Here is a 26,887-nt window from a genome sequence, read left to right on the forward strand (position 1 = left end):
CCAGAGCTTGACCCAGAAAGGCCAACAAAAACAGAAGGGAAGCCTCCCCAACAGCACTACAGAAACAGGCCTCCCTTTGCATTCTTCTCCTGCAATCAGATCCTTCACAACTTTATTAAATGTATAAATCTTGGTGAGTGTCCATGGTCTATTGGTGAAGCCCAACTAGCCCTGGCATACCCCCACTCCTAGATTTTCTCCCTCTCCCACCCACAGTCACTTCCTTCCTAGGCCTCCCTCCTAGAACCCCAGCCCAGAATCTCTATAGAGCAGAGAACTGGCAGATTAGTTAAAGTAGGGGAGGGAGGGAAGAAGGGAGACTGTATTCTAAAGTTATAGGATATGCATCTTGGAACTTCAATGTCAGGAGAACTGCTGATCTCCCAAACAAGAAAGATGGCACTTTGGGAACAGAGAGAAGGAATGGTGACCCTGGGAAGGAACAAATAATCCTAGGGCATCAGAGCTGAAAGGGCTCAGAGGTCAAGTCATCCAAAAGCCCTCATTTGACAAAGGAAGAAATGGGAGGCTCAGAATGATTTGGTGATTTGCCCACAGTCACACCCTAAATTAGTGGCAGTCAGAAGAATTCAAATGCCCTGATTCCCACTCTCTTCCCAAGGATTTGTTTATGCAGTCTGATAGAATCAACTTTATGCATAACAGAAATAGGTGACTGTCCACCTGGTTTGACCTCAGAGCTACTAGGGAGATCCAATGCCCAAACATACCTTCCTCAACCCTGGCAATTTCCCAAGATATAAGAAACCAAACCACCTGGACTACCATCCCAATCTGGTCATAGGCACCATCCAGGTCTGTCTATATCCATCTACAACTCACTCTCTAAGGAGACCCTAGGGTAGTCAGATGAGGCTGGGCCCCATTGCTAGAGTGATAGCGCATTGGGAGTTTTTTTCTTTAATTTTTTTAAATGAACAAACATTAATCTTCTTCTCTACCTACTCGTCCCCAAATAAGAAAAAGAAAAACAAAACCCTTGTAATGAATGTGTATAATCAATCACAATGATATGCCCATATTGGCCACGTCCAAAACCATGTCTTATTCTGCATCCTGAGTCTTTATCTCTCTTTCGGGAGGTGGTGGACAACATGCTTCGTCATTGGTCCTCTCAGAAAGAAACTGGCTTAGAGAGGATAAGAAATTTGCCCACAGTCATACAACAGTTGAGTCACAGAAGTGAGATTCAAACCCAGGTGTTTGGGCTCCAAAACCACATCTTTCTATTACACATGTTGCCTTGTATCCATATGAAAAATGGTCTTTTACCCGACTCAGCAGTACTCTTTCTGCTTGGACCAGGTCGAGAGTAGAATCAACAGAGATTTAGGACTAGCAACAATTTCTTCATTTCTTAAATGTTCATGAAAGAAACCTGCATTGAGCATGATAGTCAGGAATGATCTGGCTATTCTTTGTAATTTACTGGGTTTTTTTATAGAATGGACATTTTGAGAAGTTCAAATATTACAAGTTTTTATTGTTTTCTTCCAGTCATATCAGCAATGGACAAAAATGAAGGGAAGGGAGAGTGACATCTCAAATGTCAGCCAAAAACAAGGCTTCTACCTATCTTCTTTAGTGGATTGAGGGATGTTTCTCCAGAGCAAGATAGGACATAGGAGTGGACAAATCCATAGGCCACAAGGATCCTTAACTTTTTTGTGTCATGGAACATATTTGACAGTTTTATGAAACCTGTGGACTCCTCAGAATCATGTTTTTAATTGGATAAAATGCACAAGATTACAAAAGGAAACTAGGTATATTGAAATGTAGCTTTCCAAATATATATTTTAAAGTTCAGACTCCAGGTTAAAATTCCTACCCTAAAGAGGCGTATAATTTCCTTGACCTGGTCAAGCCATTACATTATGTACTTGGGTTTGCCATGTCTCTGCCTGTATCTGCCTCCCTGTTATCTCCAGCCTCTCTGTATAACAAATACACAGGAGTCCTATCTCTCTGTGTTACAGCTGGGGCTTGAAGGGCCGGAAGGTGAGCACGATGGGCTTGTCAGGCATCAGGATGAGATTAAACATGGTCCCCACATCTGAAAGATTGTGTACTTCGATCTTGAAGTTCTCCAGAATCTGCAGAGAAGAAAGAACTAGGCTAAATACAAAAGGTGGGAGACTCCAGAGCATGGATGGCTTTATGCATAAATTGAAAAAGGAGACTTCCTAAGGGTTATTTGAGACCTTCAAGGAAGGTCTTTGGTTCAAACTATGTCTTCCATTCATGCCTCAAGTATTGCTATTGTGCAGTTCTTTGGTCTCTCCGGAATGGTTTCTATAATGCAAGTCCCCATGGAGAAAACAACACATTCTGTGGAAATGAATACAGCTGGAGGGGGATGGAAAGTGGAAGAAGACTGGTGTATATATATGAGCTTGAAAGAGTACACAATGCTTCTTCTTGGCTTGTTCATGGGCAATGAGAGCAGAGATGCAAGAGACCAAGGGATCTTGCAAGGTCTACCAGTAGTGTCCTGGGAGGTGGGGGAATGGCAATGGAAAGATGGGGGTGGGGGCATGGGGGCAAGAAGGGGTTATTCCTCTGATATAAAACTAGGAAATTGGACTAAACCAGTGGTGTCAAACTCAAATAGAAAGGGGAACCACCAAATAATACCTACAGATCCTTGTAGACTGAATGTTGACTTAGAAAACCACATACTAACATTATTTATATTCTATTTTATTTTTATTTATTTTGTTAAATAATTCCCCATTATATCTTAATCTTGTCCCAACCACATTCAAGAATGTTGCAGGCCCTCCTCCTGGCCTATTTAACACCTCAGACTAGACCATCCTTAAGACTCCTTCAAGTTCCAAATATGATGTTGCAATAATGACCTTGGAGCTGCCTCTGCCCCAGAAGGAGATAATTTAGTGAGGTGCACTGGTGCCCGAGTGGAGGAGAAAACATTCTAATCTTCCTGCCATCTTTCCATCTCCCTGGGCCAAAGGTCTATTTCCAGGGATTCTGAGAACAGACCCCTGCCAGACCAGACATGCTAAACCTTACCTTCCCCCTAACCAACAACTTCATACCCAGAGGTGGTTCTCATACCACTATCAGACAGAGACTGCTGCGACCACAGCAAGTCTCAATTTAGGTTCCCAGCCACAAGCACCTATGATCTGAGACCCAGAGAAGCCAGTGGAGCCAGCTTAAGAGGAAAGATAAGCTGATGAAACAGGGAGTTGGAGCCCACAATGCCCCACCTGGGTCACTGACGCTTTCATCAGTCTACTTTCCCGGTCTCAAAATCAGCTCTCATTGTTTGCCCTTGTGGGTACAGAGGGAGCCTTCTTTGTGGTAAAATCCCTTCCAATCTACCAATGTCAGCGCACATGGTAGGCCTATATCTCCAAAGCACAGACCTTATTCCCCTGGGAATTAGAAGGAATCGTGAGTGGGTCCAGAGCAGAAAGGGACTTTGGGCATCCTTAATGAGATTCCCTCTCTTCTCCCCTAAGCAGTAGTAGACTCACATGCATCAGAAAGATAGTCATCTCCAACTCCGCAATCCTCCTCCCAAGGCACTGACGAGGTCCAAAGCCAAAGGCCAGAGCCCGGAAGCGTGTGTCCTCTTGGAGCCATCTGCTGGGGTCAAACTTTTCTGGGTTGGAGAAGATGTTGGGATCCCTTCCCATTGCAAAGATGGCAACTTGGACCAGTGTCTGGGCAAAGACAGAGAGAGAGAGTAGACTAGAATCAGTCCCATGTAGAGTGTACAGGAAAGCCTGTTCTGCTGTGCCCCAATGATCCCAGAGTATCACATGGAGGCATTCAGAAGTTTAGCTCAGGAACCCTAATGAGGGAGGCAGGAGACACTGAGCTCTATTAGGTACTGGCCATGGAACCGTGGACAAATGACTTCCCACCTCTGGACCTCAGTTTCCTCATCTTCTCAAATGGGGATAAGACCAATCCCCACACCCCAGGGTCAAATGAGACAATGACTGTAAAGGAACTTTGCAAAGTATAAAGCAGTATTTTAATGCAAGGAGCGATTGCTGATATTTCCATCCCAGGAGGAACCCTGCTCCTTACTGTGGCCAAAGGGACAGTCTTATTAACCCTCAAATTGAAAGTTCAAAGTGTCAAATTCCTCATTAAATACCCACCTCACTCCCAGACCTTCAACCCAAAACACAATGGATTTCTTTGCCTAGGAGCTATTTGACTGCAGAAACCATGGTTTATTTACCTTCCTCTAGGTCACAGTCATCCAATACATTATACATAGTAGTACCTAATGTTGGTTGAATGGGAAATGAATGAATCACACACTGGCATATGTGATGATGTATGTGCTAACTTTAAAGACCAACTAAAGTTCATTAGGTATTTCATGTATTGTACTTCTGTTTAGCTCTCTGTTCCCAAGGCTAGTTGATTTTCTAGCTTAATGATTTTCAATAACCATCATCATAATGATAATAACAATTACACTTCTCGGTTTACAAAGCCTTTTACATGTTTTCTCATGTGATCCTCACAATAACCCCAAGAGGAAGATATTAATATGATTCCCATTTTCCAAATGCGAAAACTGAAGCTGAGAAAGTTTAATGGACTTGCCTGAAATCACATAGCCAGTAAATGTCTGAGACAGCTTTTGAACTCAGGTCTTCCTGACTCTAAGTCCAGTTCTCTATCTACTTTGCCATCTACACTACAGGCCTTAATACATGAAAGTCTATGTTCTGAACCTGTCTCCCTAACACCCAATAGAAACATTATTTGTGTGCTAAAAAAGCCCTAATAAAGTCGCATTAAGTCTCAGAATGAAGTCACGTATAATATGGGTTGAATATTTCTAATTGCCTGTATTTATCCCTTCTGTGTGAATGCATCTCCATTGCTATTTCTAGGGCAAGGACCCCATCCACTAAATTGCCCCACACAGCACAAAGAGGGCCATGCAAACATTTAATACAAGACATTTGGATATAAAAGAGAGAAAAAGAGACATAAGCAGGTAACAACGGGTTAACAAGCTCATTCAGAAATCATAGGCACCTATCATAAGGGCTCAGGAAAAAGGCTTATTAAGTAAGAGCAATGCTCAGGATGGAGACAACCCTGACATCTTCAAGGTGTGTGGGGCCGGTTTCTGCCAACCTCTGCTAAGAAAAAGAGCCTAAATCCCTCTGTGATCTCCTCTCCTCCTAGGAAAAGGGTCATTGACCACCACCCTACCAAGTCCCCAGACTCTCATTTCCCTGGGGCCCATTCCAGACTAGAGGTAAAAAGATAATAGTGTGGGCTCTCTAGATTCCTTATGACTAGGAATGCCTGCAAACTAGTCTGAGGGCTTACTTTGGCAGGAATCATGTAATCCCGGAGAACTAAATCCGATGGAAGGTACCTTGTTACAGTAACTGCTATGGGATATAACCTGAAAGAGAAGAGATAGAGAATACACCCACAGGTCCTGGAAATGATCATGAACTCAAGAATGAAATTCAACCCAGAAACTGACCAGCCTCCTCCTATTTCCTCATTCCCACTTCCTATTTCTTCCCATTTTAGCTGCCATCACATGTGTTTCTACTTTGTCATTTATTTCCATCCCCCTCTTTCTCACTGCACATGCAGGGAGGTTAGGGAAAGGGAAATGGAGCAGGAATTCCCCAGGACAGGAATGGGCTTGCCTCAGGGTTTCTTTAATGGCAGCTTTGAGAAGCGGAACAGATTTGAGCATCTTCTTCACATCTCCCTGGGCATCTCGCTGGGCAGCCAGGACTTCAGCCCGAAGCATATCTTGTACCTTTAGGTTCCGAGCCATTTCATACATGCACCACTGCAGGGTCATTGCCGTCTGAGGTAGACAGTTGAGAGTTGGATGAAGAAAGTGGAGTCCCCCACCAGTTGCTCCAGAAAACCCAGCTGTCTAGGCTCACATAAAAAGCTGTCTGTGATTACCATCACGTAGGATCCAAGACCAATTTTTCACACCTTCATCCCCAACACAAACATATACACACACTCTTAAGGGAAAATTTCATGTCACTGTCAGCCCAAGCAAAATAAATCATGCTCCTCCATCCCATGCCAGTGAATGGGGACTTTGGGGCTCTCCAATGGCCCTCATTCAATGAGACAATTTGAGCCCTAACTCTGGCACTACAGCATTAAATTTTACAAAAATCTCTGGTTTGTAAACAACTTTCCAGGTTCTGCTTATTTTACCTCACTTAGTACAATAATCCAATGAGAGAGGGAGGCCTGGGATCCCGGTCCCTCTGCGTGCAAACATCAAAACCAAGGATCAGAGAGGTAACTTGTTCAAATATTGGCATATGTAGAAAATGTCAGAGGCCAGGCTTCAATCCATGACTTCAGGCCCTCAACCCTGGGCTCTTTTCATTCTACTGAGCTAGATAGATGGACATGGCCTTTGGACACAAACTCCAACTTGCCCCCCAAAAAACTGCTGAGGTCAACACCCTACCATGCTCATATTGTAAATAAGCCTTCCTCATTTTGGCCTTTATCTACAATATTTGTAAGGTGCTTAGCACAGTGCCTGACACACAGTAGACATTGAATAAATACATATTCTCTTCCCCCTTCATCCTCACCGTGTCTACCCCTCCTGCCATCATTTCTGTAACATTGGCTTTGATATCTTCAAAATTCATGGTATTCTTGTTTAAGAGACAGTAGAGAATGCCCGGATAACACTCACTCACTCCTGATCTCATTTTCTGGTTCTGGTAGAAGTTCTGCATATAATCTTCAGCTGAGAGACAGGGGGAGAGACAGGGAACACTATGAAATCTTTTGGAATGGAAGACATCAGGGTTGGGAAAGGAGCATGAAGAAGACTGGGGAAGTTTAAGGGGAACCTGCAGTGGAAAGAACTCATCATTGGGAGTCAGGAAACTGGTTCCAGTCATGCTAAGGCCATTGAACATTTGATCACCTTGGCTTCCCACTGCATTTCTAGATCTTATTTACATCAATATCTTTAGGGAAGCTCGAGGAAGGATAAAGTACTCTACAAATGTGTCATTGTCATCTTGCTAGCCTGCTGGTGTTAATGTTATCTCAAGGGCTAATGAAATGAGCTTCTAAAAGAGTAAATGGCTATTCATTGGCCGTACCTGACTTCTGAAATCCAGGGACAGGTTTTAGTATTCAGGGGGTCGTTGCCTTCTGCAAAAGGTGCCTAGAAATCATATTGGTGTAACCAAATACTATCCTTTTCACACCACACTCATGTGCACATGTCTATACATATACACACACCACACTCATGTGCACATGTCTATACATATACATGCATTGTAAGTGTGTGTACACATGTGTACAAACCTTGTGTGCCTTTGTACATGGTATTACATACATGTGCAATAACCTGCCTCTGCACATTTGTGTACATATTCCCATGCACACCCATACACATGTAACTACACATGCAGACAATGATGTACATGGACACAGGCACAATGCACATGCTTATGGACATGTCTACATATGTAATCATACATGTGTATTTACACAATACATATGTGTGTAATACACATGTATACATTTGTGCACATATTCACAATCCACATGTATACAGAGCTACATGCACAGTGTAATAGACACATGCACACACATACACACACTCTTCTGTGGTGATGCCCTTTGCATTCTTTCTCCAGGTTTCTACAGGGTGCAGCCTCCATGCATGCCACTTGCCCCCACTCTCTGTCAGATACTTAGAGGTCCTTAAACAATCACTTCAGCCCACCAGGTGAGAGCTGGGGAATTGACCAAACAGCACATTTGCTCTTTCCTTGGGTTCTCCCAGCTCTGCCTAGCTCCTCTGGTTACCCCAAAAGGATACTCAGAATGCAGATGCTCACCTCGCTCAAAAATCAGATCCCACGAGGCCACGTGGTCCCTCCAGGTCTTGGCCTTGACCATGCGGAACAGCTCTGGAGGGATGTTCAGCATCGGAGTGCTAGTCTTAAACAATGTATACACAGCATCGATGAACTTCTGGGCATTGCGGTCCACAAAATCTTCTAGGAGTCCCAGACGCTCCCCAAACAGAATGTTGCAGATAGCTGTGGGACCAGAAATCAAAGCCTGTAGTATGCCTGACTTGTGGCCTTGCTGAGAGCTTCAGATCATTGGAATCTCCTTGACCTCCTGCTGGAATCCTGCCTACACCCTCAAGGTCATTTACACACTCTGTTAAACATGCTTTTCTTTGTTAAATCAATCAGAATGCAGTATGAGGTACTAGGGGAGAGAAGACAACCCATGGAGGACTTATCTTTTACAAAGTGTATTTTAGGAAATTAATTTTATAATATTAATATTCTAAAGATGGGGAAAGGAGGCATCTGGAGCAATAATGGGGACTGAGTATCTACAGTACACCTGGTAGAAGGGCCCCAGAGACAGTAAAAAGAATCAGCCTTTTAAAAATTGACTTTTATTAACTGCAATTGACACAAAAGATACTTCTCGTAACTCCCAATACATTTCCCAAAAACAGGTAAGCAAAACCACCTAATGGAACGACTGCCATGAGTAGTGGCACAACTAGCTAATATTTTATTAACCATAGTTAATTAAACCATAATCAATCAACTAACCCTTCCCTAGTTTTGTTGTTCAGCCTTTGTGACTCCATTTGGGGCTCTTGGCAAAAATATTAGAGTGCTTTGCCATTTCCTTCTCCAGTTCATTTTATAGATGAAGAAACTGTGGACGCAGGGTAAAGTGACTTGCCCAGGGTCATACAGCTAGTAAGTGTCTGAAGCCAGATTTGACCTCAGGATGATGAGTCTTGCCGACTCCAGGCCTGGCGCTCTGTGCACTAGGGCATCCCCTAGCTGTCCTTCCCTAGTTTACCCCCTTGCTAATGGGAAGGAAGGCTGGGTGCTTAACTTGAATGATGAAGTATAAACATAATCAGGTTGTGTCTTTCTTAGTGCCTTTCTGTGGACTCACAAAATCGTGGGATTGATGGCACACTGGACTGAAAGACAAGAGATGCTGCTCTTCACTTCCTTCTGTACTACTTCCTAGTCCCTAAATCATTACTTCTCTCTGATCCTCTGTGTCATTTTGGATGCCTCACTCTCTCTCATCACACATATCCAATCTATTGCCAAAGCCTGTTGATTTCACAGATGTTATAAAAACCCCCTTCTCTCCTCTGACCCTGCCACACCCTGGTGCAGTCCTGTATCACCACACTCCTGGATTATCACAATAGCCTGTTGTGGGAGGGCTGGGGAGGGTCAGCATCTGCCTTCAGTCTATCTCTACTCCACCCCATCCCCCCAAATAGCCTGATTATGTTAACCCCATACTCCATAAATTCCATAGGCTCCCTATGACCTCCGGGAGCAAAAAACAAAATTGCTCTGTTTGGCATTCAGAGCCCTTCATAACCTACCCCCTCTTATCTTTCCAGTCTTCTTACACCTTGCTCCCCAACCCATACTCTTTAATCCAGTGACACTGGCCTCCTCCTATTCCTCAAACAAGACACTCCATTTCCAGACTCTGGGCATTTCCTCTGGCTGTCCCAGATACCTGGAACACTCTTCCTCCTCATCTCTGCCTCCTGGCTTCCTCTAAGTCCCAACTAAAAGCACCCCCCCCCCTTGTAGAGGAAACTTTTTCTTAATTCTAAGTGGCCTAGCTCTGTTAATTCACAAGCTACTTATCCTCTGTGTGGTTTGTTCGTGTGTTGCCTCTCCCATTAGGTTGTAAACTCCTTGAGGGCAAGGATTATCTTTTGCCTGTTTTGGTATCCTCAGCTGTTAGTAAGGTGCCTGGCCCATAACAGATACCTAATCAATGTGGATTGATTGGTTCCTTGATTGCTAAGACCCTCCCTCACTCAGACTTTACTCACATTCAAAAGCAAATCGAAACAGGTCCTGACTGAGGTCCACTGTGAACTTTCCTTGGTTGCTCCTCTCAATCCCCTTGTAAATCTTCTTCACAAAGTCCTCTGAAATTGGGGTGAGAAGGGGCTCAAAATTGTTCACTGAGTCCAAAGCAAACACAAAGTGGTTCAAGGAAATCCGGTCTTTCTTCCAGCTTTCAGAGTTCCTGAGAAGGAAAAAAAGGAAGCAAGGAAATGCCAGTGTTCTTGGGAGAAGAATCTGACGATAATGAAGAAAACCATGGTGTTACACCTCTGCTGATCCAGGTCAGAGAAGCCAGAGGCTCAAAGAGGTCACTGCCCCCTCTTGTCTGTACACAGCCCTTGGAGAAGGGTTTTCCACCAGATTCCCTTGCAGAGAATCCCAATCACGATCATTCATATCTCTCCCTCTTTTCAGCTTTCCTGACCCCTTCCTCACTCACCCACACCTTGCAATTGAGAGATAGAAGAGAAGAGGAGAAAACAGGGAGAGAAGGAGAGGAGAGAAAAGAAGAAAGGGAAGAAACAAGCCTTCATCTACCTCCAGGCTAAGCCTGTACAACTCAAAGGTAATAGATCCACAATTCAACACATGAAAATCCTACTAAGAACAAGGTGTTGCACTAAGCTTATGTGGACAGACCAAGGTGGACTTTGGGAGATATGCAGGCTACATGAAGAAGAGGAGTCCTTTGATTGGCTATTGATCCAGGAATGCAAATACATACAAAAGGCACTGGTTGGATGATAATGATCCTCTTTCTTCCCTGGCTTCAATGGAACGAGGAGGTGCTATAAGCTTCTGGGAGAGGAGAGAAACCTCAGGCCCTCTCCACTTGTACACCTGGCCCACCAAGTGGTCTGAGACTATAGGCCTCTATTCTTTGCCCCCTTTGCCTTCATCCTTTCCTGCTCTTGGGAAGAGGAGGAGGAGTTCTGGCTTTGACCTTCATTAAGTTGGGAGGGCAAACTACCAGAGGTCCAGCAGCTGGAGTTCACGCCATGCTAGATTTTTTGAATGGCCGGGCAGAGGGAGCAGCCAAATCCCAAGGGACCTACTCAACCAAGCAGAGAAGCGGATGGAGAGAAATGAAGAGGGAGCCACATTTCAAAGGGAACTTGGGGAGAAACCACTGCGTTAATTGCTTTTAAGTTAAGCTCACTCTCCCCAGAGATCAAAATGGCATAAGAGTTTTGAGGAAAATGTTTTATAACTCTTCTCAGAAACTATTTGTTTGTAAAAAGCTAATGGATATTAATTGCTCAAATAATATTTGGGTGCTAATAACTGGAGATTGATATATCAATCAATCAATAAATATTTATTAAGCACCTACTATATGTCAGCCATTGTACTAAGTACCAGAGATACAAAAAGAGGCAAAAGATAGTCTCTGCTAGAATGGGCACTTGGGCTCTTAGGCTTCAAGAAGAATCTCTGGGGTACCTCTAGAACCCTCAAGGGGAAGTGTCCTTGCTCTGGGACTCCTGACTTATCCCAAGAAGGAATTGGGAGCAGGACCTCCAGAGAGTAATAGGGGAGTTGACATGAACAAAAATAAATATGATACAAAGAATAATTTGACGTGAGCAAAGAAGTCACCTGGCCAAAGGGCTGTAGGGATTTTGAACAATAAGAGATGGCTTTTGGGTAGGGGATCAGGGAAGGAGGAGGCACCTAGATGACTCATGTTGAAAATTCAACTCATTATCTCCCTCTCAAAACTTTCCTTCTTCCTAACTTCCCTTAACTTTCCAGGGCATCACCATCCTCCAGTCCCCAGACTCACAACCTAGGGATCATTCCTGACTCCTCTTTCTCACTCCCCATAGCTAGCATTGTGTCATCTTTCATGTGTGTCCTCTTCTCTCCTCTGACATAGCCACCACCCTGCTGCTGGGTGGTCTGACTGCTACAACCCTCTCAGCATTCCATCCATCCACCCTCCCACTTACCCATTTATCCATCCACCCACCCACCCCTCCATCCATCCATTCATCCATCCATCTACCTACCCACCCACCCATCCATCCATCCTCCACTCAGCTGTCCAAATGATCTTTGGTCTGACCACAAAATTCCCAATTCAGTAAACTCCAGTGACTCTCTGTTACCCCGAGGATCAAATGTAAAATCATCTGTTTGACTTTTAAAGCCCCTAGTAACCTGACATCTTCCTGCCTTGCCAGTCTTCTTCTGCCTTACTCCCCTCATCATCCTCTGCAATCCAGTGACACTTGATGTGCCTCATATAAGAAACTCCATCTCTCAAAGCCAGGACTTTCATTGGCTGTCACACATGCCTGCAACTCTCCCTCCTCATCTCTTCCTCCTGGCTTCTTGAGCTTTCAAGTCAAAAGCCCCACGTTCTGTGAAGAACCATTCTCAGGCCTTCTTGATCTTGTGCCTTCCTTCTGAGGCTGCCTCCAGTTTGGCCTGTCTATATGTTCTTTGTATATAGTTGTTTACATGTTGTCTCTCCCATTTGACTATGAGCTCCTTAAGGGCAGGGTCTGGTTTTTTATGTATGGGGGGGTGTTTTGGGGAGTTGCCTTTCTTTGTATTCCAGCATTAAGCACAGTGCCTGGCACATATTAGGTGCCTTATTTACTGACTAATTAACCTAAACTTTGATGAGGGAAGGATTTTTTAAATTAAACATGATTCATTTTTTTACATCAACTAGATTTTTCCCGGCATTCCATCCCCTCCCTGGGAGTCATCTCCTATAAAGAAGAATTTTTTACAAGAAAACAGAAGAGGGAAAATTTTTTTTAGCAAACTAGCTCAATACATGGAAAAACTGTAACATTATGTGCAATGTTCCATATCTATATCTCCACCTCTGCAAAGGAGCAGGGGGATATGTCTTAAGAAGAATTTTAACCGGTAGTGATATGAGGGATACAAGCATGAGAGATGATCTACAACCTACAAAAATGCAAGGAAGTCAGAGAGAACAAGATGGAATCCAGAATCAGTTGATGTCAATTTGACTGGACAAAAGAAAGAATAAAGTAGGGAGAAAAAAAAAGCTGCTAATATACGAAAGAGGTAGATTGCTAAAGGGGCAGCTAGGGTGCTCCCTAGTGCCCAAAGCACCGTGCCTGGAATCAGAAAGACTCCTCTTTCTGAGTTCAAATCCAACGTCAGACACTTACTAGCTGTGTGACCCTGGGCAAGTCACTTAACAGTGTTGTCCTTAATTTCCTCACCTATAAAATTGGCTGGAGAGGAAAATGGCAACCAGCTCCAGTATCTTTGCCAAGAAAACCCCAAATGGGGTGACAAAGGGTTGGGCACAACTAACCAACAACAAAACCAAAGAGTGCTAAGGGGCTTCAATGCCAGGTTAAGGATCTGGTATTGTCTCCTGGAGACAGATAGACAACATAATTCAGCACAGCTATCTCTTTGTTCATTCACACTGTGGAATTCAGTCTACTATCTCCAAGGTCTTCCAACTCCTTTGAATGAATGCATCAGTTAAAAAGAAAAAAGTTTGAACTCACTCCCAATAGATGTATATTTACTTATTTACAAATCATATTTATAAATACTATACTAATAATTATGTCTGTTATGGAGCTTACACAAAAAAAATCAAAAACGAGTTAAACATAAAATAATGATTGATCCTAAGGCCAACAGGTAGTCACTAGAAGTTATTGAGTGGGTCATGGTCAGATCTATATTTTAGGAAAATAATTTTGCCAGCTGTTGGGAAGACGGATTGAAGTGAAGGGTGAGATCAGTTATGGGGCTGTTGTTGTCAGGAAGGGATGAGAGCCAGAACTAGATTTGTGGCTATATGAGTGAAGAGAAGCAGAGAGACAGAAATGACAAGATTTGACAACTGATTGGGTAAGTATGATGAGTAACAGTGAGGATTCCAGGATGACATCAAGGTTTTGAAACTGGTTGATCATAGCATCCTAGACAGAAAATGTGAGGAGATTCATACCAATGAGCAGAGGTGAGGCAGTGCCTGTGTAATCAAGCTTACTAGGTGCATGGTTGAGGAAGTCACTTAACCTCTGTTTGCCTCAGTTTCCTCATCTGGAAAATGGAGATAATAATAGCACCTACCTCCCAGGGCTGTTATGAAGATCAAATGAGATAACTCCAAAGTACTTACTTAGCACAGCCTTGGGCACATAGTAGGTGCTGTATAAATGCTAGCTATTATTATTATTAAGGTATAGCAGAAAAGATTAAATTATTTTTAAAAATTTAATTTTATTTAATATTTTAGTTTTCAACATTGCTTTCTACAAGATTTTGAGTTACCAATTTTCTCCCTATTTCTACCCTCCCCCCCATTCCAAGATGGCATATATTCTGATTCCCTCATTACCCAGTCATCCCTCCCCTCTTTCACCCCACTCCTCCCCACATCCTCTTTCCCCTTACTTTCTTGTAGGGGAAGATAGATTTCGATATCCCATTCCTTACATATCTTGTTTCTCAGCTCAATGCAAAAAACAATTTTTTTTTATTTTTTAAGCATCTGCTTTTAAAACTTTGAGTTCCAAATTCTCTCCCCTCTTCCCTTCCCACACACTCTCCCTAGGAAGGCAAGCAATTCAACATAGATCACACATGAATCATTAGGTAAAACACTTCCACAACACTCATGTGGTGAAAGGCTAACTACATTTCCTTCTGTCCTATCCTGTCCCCCTTTATTCAGTTTTATCCCTTGACCCTGTCCCTTTTCAAAGGTATTTGCTTTTGATTACCTCTTCCCCCTATCTGCCCTCCTTTCTATCATCCACCCTTTTTTATCCCCTTCCCCCTACTTTCCTGTGGAGTAAGGTACCCAATTGAGTGTGTCTGTTATTTCGTCCTCAAGTTGGATCTGATGAGAGTATGATTCACTCAATCCCCCTCATCTGCCCCCTCTTCCCTTCCAACAGAACTGCTCTTTTTTGCCACTTTTATGTGAGAAAAATTACCCCATTCTATCTCTCCCTTTCTCCCTCTCTCAACATATTCCTCTTTCACCCCTTAAATTTATTTCATTTGTTAGATATCATCACTTCATATTCAACTCATCCTGTGCCCTCTGTCTATATTCCCTTCCACTCCTCTAATTCTGAGGAAGGTCTCATGAATTACACACATCACCTTTCCATGTAGGAATGTAAACATAACAATTCAACTTTAGTATGTGCCTTATGAATTCTCTTTCTTGTTCACCTTTTCACGTTTCTCTTGATTCTTGTATTTGTAAGTCAAATTTTCTATTCAGCTCTGGTCTTTGCACTGAGAAAGTTTGAAAGTCCTCTATTTTATTGAAAATCCATATTTTGCCTTGGAGCATGATACTCAGTTTTACTGGGTAGATGATTCTTGGTTCTAATCCTAGCTCCTTTGACCTCCAGAATATCATATTCAAAGCCCTTCAATCCCTTAATGTAGAAGCTGCTAGACCTTGTGTATCCTGATTGTGTTTCCACAATATTCAAATTGTTTCTTTCTGGCTGCTTGCAGTATTTTCTCCTTGATCTGGAAACTCTGGAATTTGGTGACAATATTCCTCAATATTCCTAGGAGTTTTCTTTTTGGGATCTTTTTCAAGAGGCAATCGGTAGATTGTTTCAATTTCTATTTTACCCTCTGGTTCTAGAATATCAGGGAAGTTTTCCTTGATAATTTCTTGAAAGATGATATCTACACTCTTTTTTTGATCATGGTTTTCGAGTAGTACAACAATTTTTAAATTATCTCTCCTGGATCTATTCTCCAGATCAGTGGTTTTTCCAATGAGATATTTCACATTGTCTTCCATTTTTTTTCATTCCTTTGGTTCTGTTTTATAATATCTTGATTTCTCATAAAGTCACTAGCTTCCACTTGCTCCAATCTAATTTTTAAGGTGGTATTTTCTTCAGTGGTCTTTTGGACCTCCTTTTCCATTTGGCTGATTCTGCCTTTCAAGGCATTCTTCTCCTCATTGGCTTTTTGGAGCTCTTTTGCCATTTGAGTTAGTTTATACTTTAAGGTGTTATTTTCTTCAGTATTTTTTGGGTCTCTTTTAGCAAGCCATTGACTTGTTTTTCATGGTTTTTTTGCATCACTCTCATTTCTCATCCCAATTTTTCCTCTACTTCTCTTACCTGGTTTTTTAAATCCTTTTTGAGCTCTTCCATGGCCTGAGACCAATTCACATTTTTCCTGGAGGCTTTTGATGTAGGCTCTTTGACTTTGTTGACTTATTCTGGCTTCATGTTTTGATATTCTTTGTCACCAAAAAGGAATCTAGAGTTTGACTTTGAGTCTGAGTTTGACACCGTTTTCACTGCCTGTTCATGTTCCCAGCCAACTATTTGACTGCTTATAGAGTAGAGAGTACTTTGTCCCAAGCTTTAGGGTCCAAGCACTACTGTTTTCAGAGCTCCTTCTACTCCACCATCACCACAGGCCCTGTCCCAGCAGTTCTCCTCCTCCCCCAAAAACAGCCAACCAGGACTGCAATACAGATCTAAGCAGGGCACACCAAGAGAATTTGCCTTTGTGCCCACAAAGCACTCCTTGCTCTCCCACTCTAATCTGCTGCCAGATTCCTCCCACTGTGTGAGCCAGGGACTCAGGAAGCAGCTGATGCTGGAATTCTGGAAGCAGCCTCAGGAGCTTCCTGCCACTGCTGCTGCTACTACCACCACTGTACTACCTCCTCCACCCCCAGAGCTGGCGGCTGGACCACTCTAAGCCTGATCCCGCAGTTTCTCCCTAACCTGCTCTTTGGCGTTTGTGGGTTGAAAAGTCTGGTAACTGCCACAGATCACTGTCTCGTGACCTAAAGTCTGTTACCGCTGGCTGATTCCAGGTCTGGTCTCTCCCGGCATGGCCCACACTGGGCTGCCTTCTGCTCTCAGCACTTTGAGATAGACCGTTCCCAGCAACCATCCAGGCTCTCTTGGGCTGAGGACCTGTTTCCCTCTGCTATTTAGTGGGTTCTGCAGCTCTAGAATTTGTTCAGAGCCATTTTTACAGGTGTTTGGAGGGATTTGGGGGAGAGCTTAAGCAAGTTAAATTCTTGAAGGATTCAAATCACAGGCTCTCAGTCAGGGGGGGAAATGCCTCCTGCACACTTTGAGGACACATAGAGAGCAGGACTGCCATTTCAACAGCCTCTGATAACTCAAGATGCTTGGGCTGTTACTGTGTACACTATCCTCATGGCCAAAGCCTCACTCATTAACCTTACTATAACACTTTTCATTTTTTCCCAAGCTTTCTCATTTTCGAGTTCATTTGATCCTCACATTTTGAGACATCATAGACTAGGGATTATTCTTCCCATTAGATAAATTCACAAAATCAACACAGTCAAGGGAAGGGACACCCAAGATCACACAGCTCATGTGGGGAAGAGCTGAGACCAGAGCCCAGGTCTCCTTAGTACCTGCCTTCTGTAGATTCTATGAGGGGCCACTCCCCGCATCTCTTCAGACGGCCTTTGATTCTGTTCCGTGCAATATGGGGAGAGGAAAAATGTGTCTGCAAGACAAGGGGGAAAGACTTACTTGAACAGGACTCCAATAGGTTTTTTCCTGTAGGTGTGATAAGCCAACCATGGTGGGACACTGTATCTTTTTGGGTAGGGTCCCTCTGCCTTAAAGAGGCAGGCAGCATCATCAGGGTTGATGATAAAAACAGATTCTGAATTGCCAAGTTTCTCCCTGGAAAGATTAAGGAAATCAAGAGGTCAGAGGCCAAACCCTACAGAACTGCACGTAGGACCTAGGTTAAGCAGAGTTAAATGCTTGAATTTATCTCTAGGACCAAACTCCCCAATTCCCAGCAAATACATCAATCCACACAACTAATCCTTCACACCTAGAGCAGGGGCACTGAACAAACAGCCACAAGCCTCACACTTCCTACATGACTATAGTCATGCTAGACAGACCTCCAATGCAAATAGCCTCACCCTCACCTGCTTACTCACTGACTGAAACTGGAAACAAATTTTAAGAGAAGGGTGAATGAAGCAATAGTCTCAGGATCTGGAATTCCCACTTTTAGAGAGCATCTCTAGGGGGCTTCAGGAGATAGGTGCAGTTTAACTGACTTACAGTGGAAATAATGTTACCTGGATATGATGCTTGCAGTCACCCAATGCTTACAATGTTAAATTTCCATGTTGCAAGACTAGTCACAAGAAATTAACTTCCATACTGGAACTCTATGACATATGCCACCTAGCTGCCCACAGAAGTATACACATAATGTATAATATATAGAAGTATATACATAAATATATACATAATATATATATATATATGTATATAATAGAGGGGGACATACATCATATAGAATATATAAATTATATATAGATATTTATATACCTAATATAGAACATATACATTACATACAGACATATATACCTAACATAGAAGATATACTTTGTATATAACATGTAGAAGTATGTATATATAAAAATACATATTATCTAATACAGAGAGGTATATACATAATGTATACATATAAGCCCAATGACACTAGCACCCAGGATAGCTGCTAGAATAGCTTCACTCTTAATATTCACAGTCAGGAAAGACAGCTTTGAACGGCTTAATGATCTAACTTTATTCTATCTAGTTTTCTCACAAGGGTTGCTGAGCACAAACTCCTACAGCATTCCCTAATCACCCATCTCGCAGGAGCCAGTGAGAAGTGGGGGACAACTACCCCTATATCTCAATAGGGTCGATCAAGATGGGCACAACTTGTGCATTCCTCTAAATCCCCTCAAGCCCCAATGGGAACTGGGTGAGGCACACACAGATTCCCCCCAAGCCTTGATGGGGGCCGGTCAAAGCACACACAGCATTCCAGCTTGTGTATTCAACCCTAGAGGGTTCCTCATTCATCGACCAGTGCCTACCTGCTTTATTGGACATTTACTCAGCACCTGATTGGTTCAGAACCAGAGGACCCCAAAGCCTGCATGACTCAGTACCTAATAGACTTAGTACTAACAGGGGTGAAAGCATTATGTGATCCAGCACCTGATTGAATCATTATATAATGCTGGGTAAAGATATTTACAAGTCATGAGCCTGGAAAACTGAGATTGTTATGGCCATGGATCCTGGGAAACTGAACTCTAAGAAAGAATAACAAAAATTCACCTAAGTTACACTTACAATACATTACATATAATATGTAGAAGTATATAATATATAACATATACATAATATATAGAAATATGCATAATGTAGAGTATATTTTATATATAACAGATGGAAATATATACATAATAAAGAATATGTACTATATGGAAGCAAATATATGGAGGGATATACATAACATAATATATAGAAGTATATAAATGATATATATATATAACATATGGAAGAATCGAATATGTACTTTGTATATAGAAGTATATACATTATATAGAATATATACTTTATGTATAACATATAGAAATATAAAATATATACATTTTATAATATATAGAAGTATACACATTATATATAGTATATGAGTATATGTAATATATAACATATATAATATAGCAAAATGCATAATATAGAATGTATGGAAGCACATATATAACACATAAAAGGGTGTACAAAATATATAATATATAGAAGTGTATGTAATTAGTAGAAGTACATAATACATATAATATATCCACACACACGATGACACAAGGCAGCGGAGCACTGTCAACTCAAGGGATCAGGAAAAGCCTCAAGTCCGAGGTGATACTTGAGCAGAGTACTGAAGGGAACTTGGGATTCTAAAAGGTGGAGGTGAGGAGAGAGGGTGCTCCAGGTGTGAGGGACAGCCAATGCAAAGGCACACAGAGAGAAATGAAATTAATTATCTGAGGAACATCACACAGGCTAGTTTGGACCATAGAGTATTTGAAGAGGATTACTCAATGCTTTCTACCGCCTATCCATGCCACTTTCTCAGTGACCTCCTGTCTTTCAAACCAGGGTTTTCAAGTTAAGAGAAGTTAATGATACAGCCTGATGCCCTGTCCCATGGGCTTTCGGAGGGAGGGAAGCCTTCAGCAGGACTCTCAGGCTGATAGAATTTTCCCCCTTATTTACAACAAACCCTGGAGTTCCCCAATAATCCTGTTCTGCCCACATCCAGATCATTTTTTGCCCCTAACTTGTTGATCCTTAACAAAGTGACCTTCAAGACCAGGATGAAAAATCCACACTTCTGACCTCAGTGGAATGCCTCCTTCATTTCTGAATATTAATAACATAGCTCATTTATTTGCTGGTTTAAAATCTTCAAAGCCTCTTGCTCTCAGTATCAAAGCAGGAGGGGGGAGGAGGAAGAGGGGCAGACAAATAGATGCCAAGGTGGAAAGTAGGGATGAGGAAGAGGGAATGGAAGTCAGAGGCAGACAGTCACTGGAAGAGGAAAAGGCAAAGATATTGAAAAGGAAGGGAAAGACAAAAAGAGTAAGACTTCTCCCCCTCCCCAAGTTATCATTGCCCAGAATGTTCTCCCTGTCTCCATCTCTTCTAATTCTCTCCCTCCTTCTCCCCACCACACCACCCTTTCTTCTCATCTCTACTTTCTCTCTTTTTCTGTCTCTTTCTCTCTGTCTCTCACTCTCTCTCTGTCTCTCCCCTCTCTCTCTCTCTGTCTCTCCCCTCTCTCTTTCTCTCTCTTTCTCTCTCTCTCTCTCTCTCTCTCTCTCTCTCTCTCTCCTCTCTCTTTTCTCTCTCTTCTCCTCTCCTCTCCTCTCCTCTCTTCTCCTCTCCTCTCCTCTCCTCTCTTCTCCTCTCCTCTCTGTTTCTCCTCTCTCTGTCTTTCTCTGTCTTTCTGTCTCTGTCTCTCTGTCTCTCCTCTCTATCTGTCTCTCCTCTCTCTTTCTCTGTCTCTCTGTCTCTCTCTCTACTTTGTCTCACCTCTCTCTATGTCTCTCTATCTGTTTCTCCTCTCTCTGTCTTTCTTCCTCTCTCTGTCTCTCACTCTCTCTCCTTTGTCTCTCCTCTCTCTTTTTCTCCTATCTGTCTCTCTCTCTCTTTCTCTGTCTCTGTCTCTCTGTCTCTTTATCTCTTCTGTCTCTGTCTCTCTCCTTTGTCGCTGTCTCTCCTGTCATTCTCTTTCTCTCTCTTTCTCTCTCCTCTCTCTCTCTGTCTCTCTTGCTGTCTCTCTGTCTCTTTCTGTGTCTCTCTCTATGTCTCTCTCTCTCTGTCTCTCTCTCTCTCTCTCTTTCTCTCTCTCTCTCTCTCTCCCTCTCTCTCCTTCTCTCTCACTGTGAGATCAAAACATTTCCCAAAATAGATAAAAGATCAGTCAAGAGGAAAGCACGTCCTCCCCTCCGTCCTCCATCTCCCACTCCACGAGCTCAAGCTTCATCTCCCCCACAATCTGTCTATATGTTTAATCACCAATTTAGGCATTTGGGGGGTCAGCTAGGTGGCACAGTGGATAGAACACCAGGCCTGGAGTCAGGAAGACCTGAGTTCAAATCTGGTTTCAGACACTTACTAGTTTGTGACCCTGGACAAGTCACTTAACCCTGTTTGCCTCAGTTTCCTCATCTTTAAAATGGGGATAATACTGCAGTATCTACTGAGTTTTTAAGACTCCAATGACACAACGCATAGAAAGTGCTTCGTAAACCTTAAAGCTTCTATAACGTCTGTTTTTAATAGAAACAGGAAGAGTCCAAGGTAAAGTGAAAAGAACATTGGCTCCAAGCCCAGAGGACATGGGTTCAAATCCCTCCAATGATGCCTATTGCCCGTGGGACCTCAGGTCACTCTCTCCACCTCTCCCTGATTCACTTTCCTCATCTGTCAAATCAATGGGTGGGACTCTGCGGCCCCTGATGGCCTTTCCATCCATTACTCTGCTTTGCTTCACATGTGAATTACTGTCATCACCTCTTAATTGCTTCCTGCCCTTTTCCCTTCCTGCCCTACGCAAGGCATGTTCCACTTAGCTGCCAAAAGAATCTTCCTAAGGTACAGGTCTGATCACATCATTCCCCTGCTCAAGAGCCTTCAATAGCTATCCATTGTCTCCAGGATAAAGCACAGAGTCCCCAGTCTGGCATTTAATGCCCTCCGTCCACAATCTGGTCTGTACTTGCCTTTCTAGACATATCTCACATTACCTCCCTCGTGACTCAAACACTGTTTGGCAACGGCTGTTGGCAGAATTCAACACCCTCTCCACTGTCTCCATGCATTTGCACAGGCAGCCCACTCTGCCTGGCCCTCCATCCTTCCTCATCTCTGTTCTTCAGAACCTTCATCTCTCTTCAGGTCACAGCCCAGCTGACACTTCTGCCATGAACCCATCCTTCATCCTGACATTGGGTAGCATTCTCTCTCTCCCTTCACATCACACTACATAGTTACATCCCTTATCGGTGTACCTGGCTTATCCTGCAGCATAGTATATCACCTCCTTGCGGGCAGGGAGGGTTCAATTTTCGTCAGCACCAGGTACACAAGATTTTCTATGTAGCAAGCACCAAGTGAATGTCTGTTTCATTAAATTGACGCTTACCAAAGGTACCTTAAGGATGGAATGAAGCACAAGGTTATGCATGACATACTCTTCCCTTTTTCTAGATCTACCAAAAAAAGAAATAAATAACTGAAAGGAAATAAGGACCCCAGAAGACTGGAGAGATACACCCTGCTCAATGCTTGGAGAATCAATCAGTGTAGACAGTCTACAGGCATTTATTACACACTTATTTTGTCAAGTGCTACTGAGGAGTATCAGATGGTAGGGATCATTGCATTATAAACATAGAGAGCCTCTAAACCAGGAATTCTGACCCTGGGAGTCCATGTTCTTCTGTGTGTATAATTATATTTCAATATAATTAATTGCCTTTGTAATCCTATGTATTTTTATGCATTTAAAATATTGTTCTACAAAGGAGTCCAAAGGCTCCACCAGACAGCTAAAGGAGTCCAGGACACAATAAAGTCAAGAAGCCCCTTGTTCTGCAATCCTGAAACCAAAAATAAATTGCATTTGAGGTCATGTCTCTGTTGTTCAGATATTCAGGAGCATCAGACTTTTCATGATTTTGTGAACTACAGCATGCCAATACTGTCCAGGAGGTTTCCTTGTAATAGATGCCACAGTAGTTTGCCATTTCCTTCTCCAGTGAATTAAGGCAAACAGCAGTTAAGTGACTTGCCTGAGGTCACACAGCTGGAAAGTGTCTGGGGCTGGATTTGAACTAAGGTCTTCCTGCCTCCAGGCCCAGCACTCTGTCCACTAACTGTGAAAAATGAAATAAAAGAAAGAAATTTTAAAAGTACCTAACTGCCTCTGATTTAGATTCAGATCTCCTGGGTTCTGGTCTTTGTATTATCTCATCTCAATCCCAGAAACGCAATCAATAACCCCCGGGAAGACCAGAAGCTACTTAATATTATCCTTATGGAGAAAGATCTAAGGGGTAAGGTGGGAGGAGAAGGGGAGAGTCTGAGCCAGGATTTAGCAAGCCTTGAGACATGCCACAAACACCACATATTAGGAAGGCAGAATTTATGATTTCAAAGAGAATCTCATATGTGCCTAAAAGGTCCGGAACCGCAGGATATAAGGAATTCTCTAGGCAGAAGGCAGGAGAACTAAAGCATGTATTTACACTCCACAGTAACAATCCCACAAACCAGCGTCCCCATTTTGATATTTTCATCAAAAGCTTCCAGGCCCAATAAGTCCGCCTTACAAGAGTAACCAGGAGGCCACAGAGAAGCGAGATGGTATAAGGCAAAATCGTATACATGCTTCCCCTCTACGGTAAGAAGATTACCCACTAGCCTCTAGTCAGCTCTGCTACCGGCAGCTCAGCTTCGGCTGTAGGCGTCTCTGGCTCCAACCGGAAAAGGAAAGGAGGATCTTCAAGCTGTCCTCTCCCCTCTTATAGAGTTTTTGACATCATCAAGCGCCGCCTGAACGACCAGGGCCGATTGGTTCTTGACTTGGCCCCGCCCCCAGCGTAGACCACGTTAACACACCTCCCCTCAGCCAGCGCCACGACTCATCACACAGGAAGCTCTGGTCCTGCCCCGGAAGAGCAAGCCCCAGCGTCCAGGGAAGCTCAACGAGGCGAGCTGAGTCATTCAAAGAAAACAAAGTCCATTCTGGCTACACACCACCACCCCAACATAGTCCATTTATACTTCTTTCCCCTTTACTAGACCTGTCTACAACAAAGCAAAAAGGTTAAAAAGAAAGAAATACCAGGATGCAGAGGAGGGCCGAGGGTTGAGGGATGGGGGCAGGAGAAATAGAGCAAGGCACAGGAAGGAGACTGGGCCATGAGGCTGGGCCAGAGTCACGGACAAGGCATTTGTGTGTGTGCCCCAAGAAAGATTGGAAAATCAGCCCTCCTGATGATAATGTCCCCACAGGTTAGTGAGGGGTGTGTGAGGGGTGGGGAAGGGGTGCCAAGACTCTCCAACCTGTAAGCCAAGGGTTCTTAACTTGAGGTCCATGGATACATTTCAAGAAGTCCATGACCTCGGATGATTTTTTTTAAAGACTTTTCCTTCAATTATTTAAAAACCTTCTTATTCTAAGATGGGATTCATAGGCTTCACCTGAGTGTCCCAGGGGTCTAAGAAGATTAGGAATCCTATTGGAAAGTCATCAGGGAAATTAAAGAATGCTCCCAATCAGCCCCTCTTAACAACACCGACATACACAATTTATCTTAACCACAAAACAAACGCCTATGTGCTAGAGTGAAGAAGAGTAATTTGTTTATAAAAAGTCGTATGAAAATCATCCCTAGACACCCGAGGTAGCTGTCCCTGAGGATATCATCTTGCCTCCACTTTTCTGGAGACCTAACTTACCGGTAAATTGGGCCTAACTGTTGGAAGCCTTGTAAGGTTCGAATATGCATGTTCTGCAACCCATTCTCCATCCAGAAGTGGAACAGATTCATCCAACCGTTGGTCCCCTTTGAAGGGATCTCACTGAAGGGCCGGGGCCCCTGCAACCGGAGAGGGAAGGCACTCAGCTCACCACCTCTGGCTGGCAGCTGCATGCTCCTGATACTAGATGTCCAAACATCTTCTCTTGGTGAGCCAAGGAAGTAGTGTTGGCTCTTGGCCAGAGCTGACCGATGTAAGATTGCCCTGGCTAACATTGTCACAGGTGCTGCTACAGCTGCTGCTGGGAACAGGACTATTCCTGGGTCACTCACGTCGCTCTTTATAATAATACAAGATCAAGGCTATGTATTTGTCACAGCCACTGATTTCACTCTCTCTGTCTCTCTCTGTCTCTGTCTCTGTCTCTGTCTCTGTCTCTGTCTCTGTCTCTCCCCACCCCCTCCCACTCCCTCACTCCCTCCCTCTCTCTTCCTCTCTCTCCTCCTCTCTCTCTCTCTATGTGTGTCTCTCCCTCTCTCTCCCTGTGCCTCCCCTTCCCCCCTCTCCACTCACCTCACTCCCCTGCATTCCTTCCAGATAAGGAAGTATCAAGCAGTTAGTCAATCTGGGCGACTGGATCTCAATGAGCCAATCCCTCAAAAAAAGGGCTCCACCCAGAGAGCAAGGAAATTTGATTAAAGAAACATATATTAAGTGCTTACCATATGTAAGACACTGTGATACTACAGAAAAGTACATAGTACCAGACTTCAATGAGCATCTATACTAGTAGGAGAATATACAGACCAGTGGAATATGAGAGAGCAAGAGACGGACAGACAGACACAGAGACAAAAACACAGAGATACAGAAGACAGAGAGAAAGGAATACAGAGAAATGGAGAGAAATGGAATAGATCAACGGATGTGAGTTCTTCTAACTCTTGCCAAGAGACAAAAATCTCTGGCAAGTCCTAGAAGCTGGAAGGACATCATGTTCCCCTGAGCTCTGATTAGACAAGCTAAGGCAGTGGTGACTAAGGCATGGGACTTAGAGTCAAGAAGCCATGAGTTCAGATTCTGCCTTTGACACTTACTAGCCATATGACACCAGATGAGTCACTTGGGCTTCAGCTTCCATATCTGTAAAATGGGGAGGTTGGATTCAATGACTTCCGTGATCCCTTCTGGCTCTAAAGTCAATGGTCTTGAGAAGAAAGAAGCCATCACTTGACGTGGGTTTTGACTCCAATGACTCATGAAGACCATCTACTAAGTTGTGCATGGATTTGAACTGGCATTGGTGGAAAGAAGTTGTACTGTACTAAGAAACCCACGGAGCTCCAAACCATAGTGTTTTAGAGTTGGAAGGGCCCTTCAAAGTGTCATAGAACAACACCTTCATTGGATGGAAGAAAAACCAAGGCTCAGAGAGGGGAAGTGATTTGTTTAGTGTTGTACAGCTATTAAGTGGCAGAGCAGAGACTGATATGAACCCAGGTTTCCTGGCTCCCTGGCCAGCACACTTACCAGGCTACCACAAGAACTTTCTTTTTATTTTTTAAAAGCTTGATCTCTTAAACGTGTCACACATACATGGAAGACTTCAGGGAAGTACCAAAGCATCTGCTGAGTTAGGCTGGGAAATGCCACAAATGGGCCAAAAGAGGCCGAACTCCTGATGAGAACAGAGAGGGAATTATGAACAGAGAGAGTGTCTCTAATAATTCAGTAACACCAACTTGTATTTCTATTGCTCCTAGAGCTTTAGCATGTTCTCAAAATAATTCAGTGACATGGATAGGATATAAGTGAAGTCTGAGCTTTGAATGTGGAGTCAGAAGACCTGCATTCAAATCTCTGTTACTTTCTATCTGTGTGACCTTGGTCAAGCCGTTTAACCTATGGGTACTCTACCATTTATCAGCTACAGGATTGTAAGACAAGAGGGTAAAACCAGACTCATCTGTGAAAAGAGGGAATTGGATTATCAAGGTCCATTGCAGTTTTTCAGCCTTGAGCTTCAGTGCTACATACTGGGAGAACATTTAATTTCAAAAGAGGGCTGCTTCGTGTTTTTAATTTGCTTCATTAGTTTGG

The 26,887-nt window shown here is 43.2% G+C and overlaps 1 protein-coding gene across 1 annotated transcript; it reads right to left on the bottom strand.

Moving 5' to 3' along the window:
* Positions 1-1,994: 1,994 nt before the first annotated feature.
* Positions 1,995-25,062, bottom strand: LOC118829423 (cholesterol side-chain cleavage enzyme, mitochondrial-like). The gene is made up of 9 exons (XM_036736445.1): positions 24,767-25,062; positions 17,465-17,620; positions 9,917-10,116; positions 7,902-8,105; positions 6,627-6,787; positions 5,697-5,863; positions 5,362-5,440; positions 3,528-3,716; positions 1,995-2,117 (listed from the first exon to the last, which is right to left on the bottom strand). Exons 1-9 carry the CDS (start codon positions 25,060-25,062, stop codon positions 1,995-1,997), a joined length of 1,575 nt encoding a protein of 524 aa, XP_036592340.1.
* Between the last annotated feature and the right edge of the window lie 1,825 nt (positions 25,063-26,887).

The sequence above is a fragment of the Trichosurus vulpecula genome, chromosome 8 (genome assembly GCF_011100635.1).
Source record: "Trichosurus vulpecula isolate mTriVul1 chromosome 8, mTriVul1.pri, whole genome shotgun sequence".
Taxonomy (NCBI): Eukaryota; Metazoa; Chordata; class Mammalia; order Diprotodontia; family Phalangeridae; genus Trichosurus; species Trichosurus vulpecula.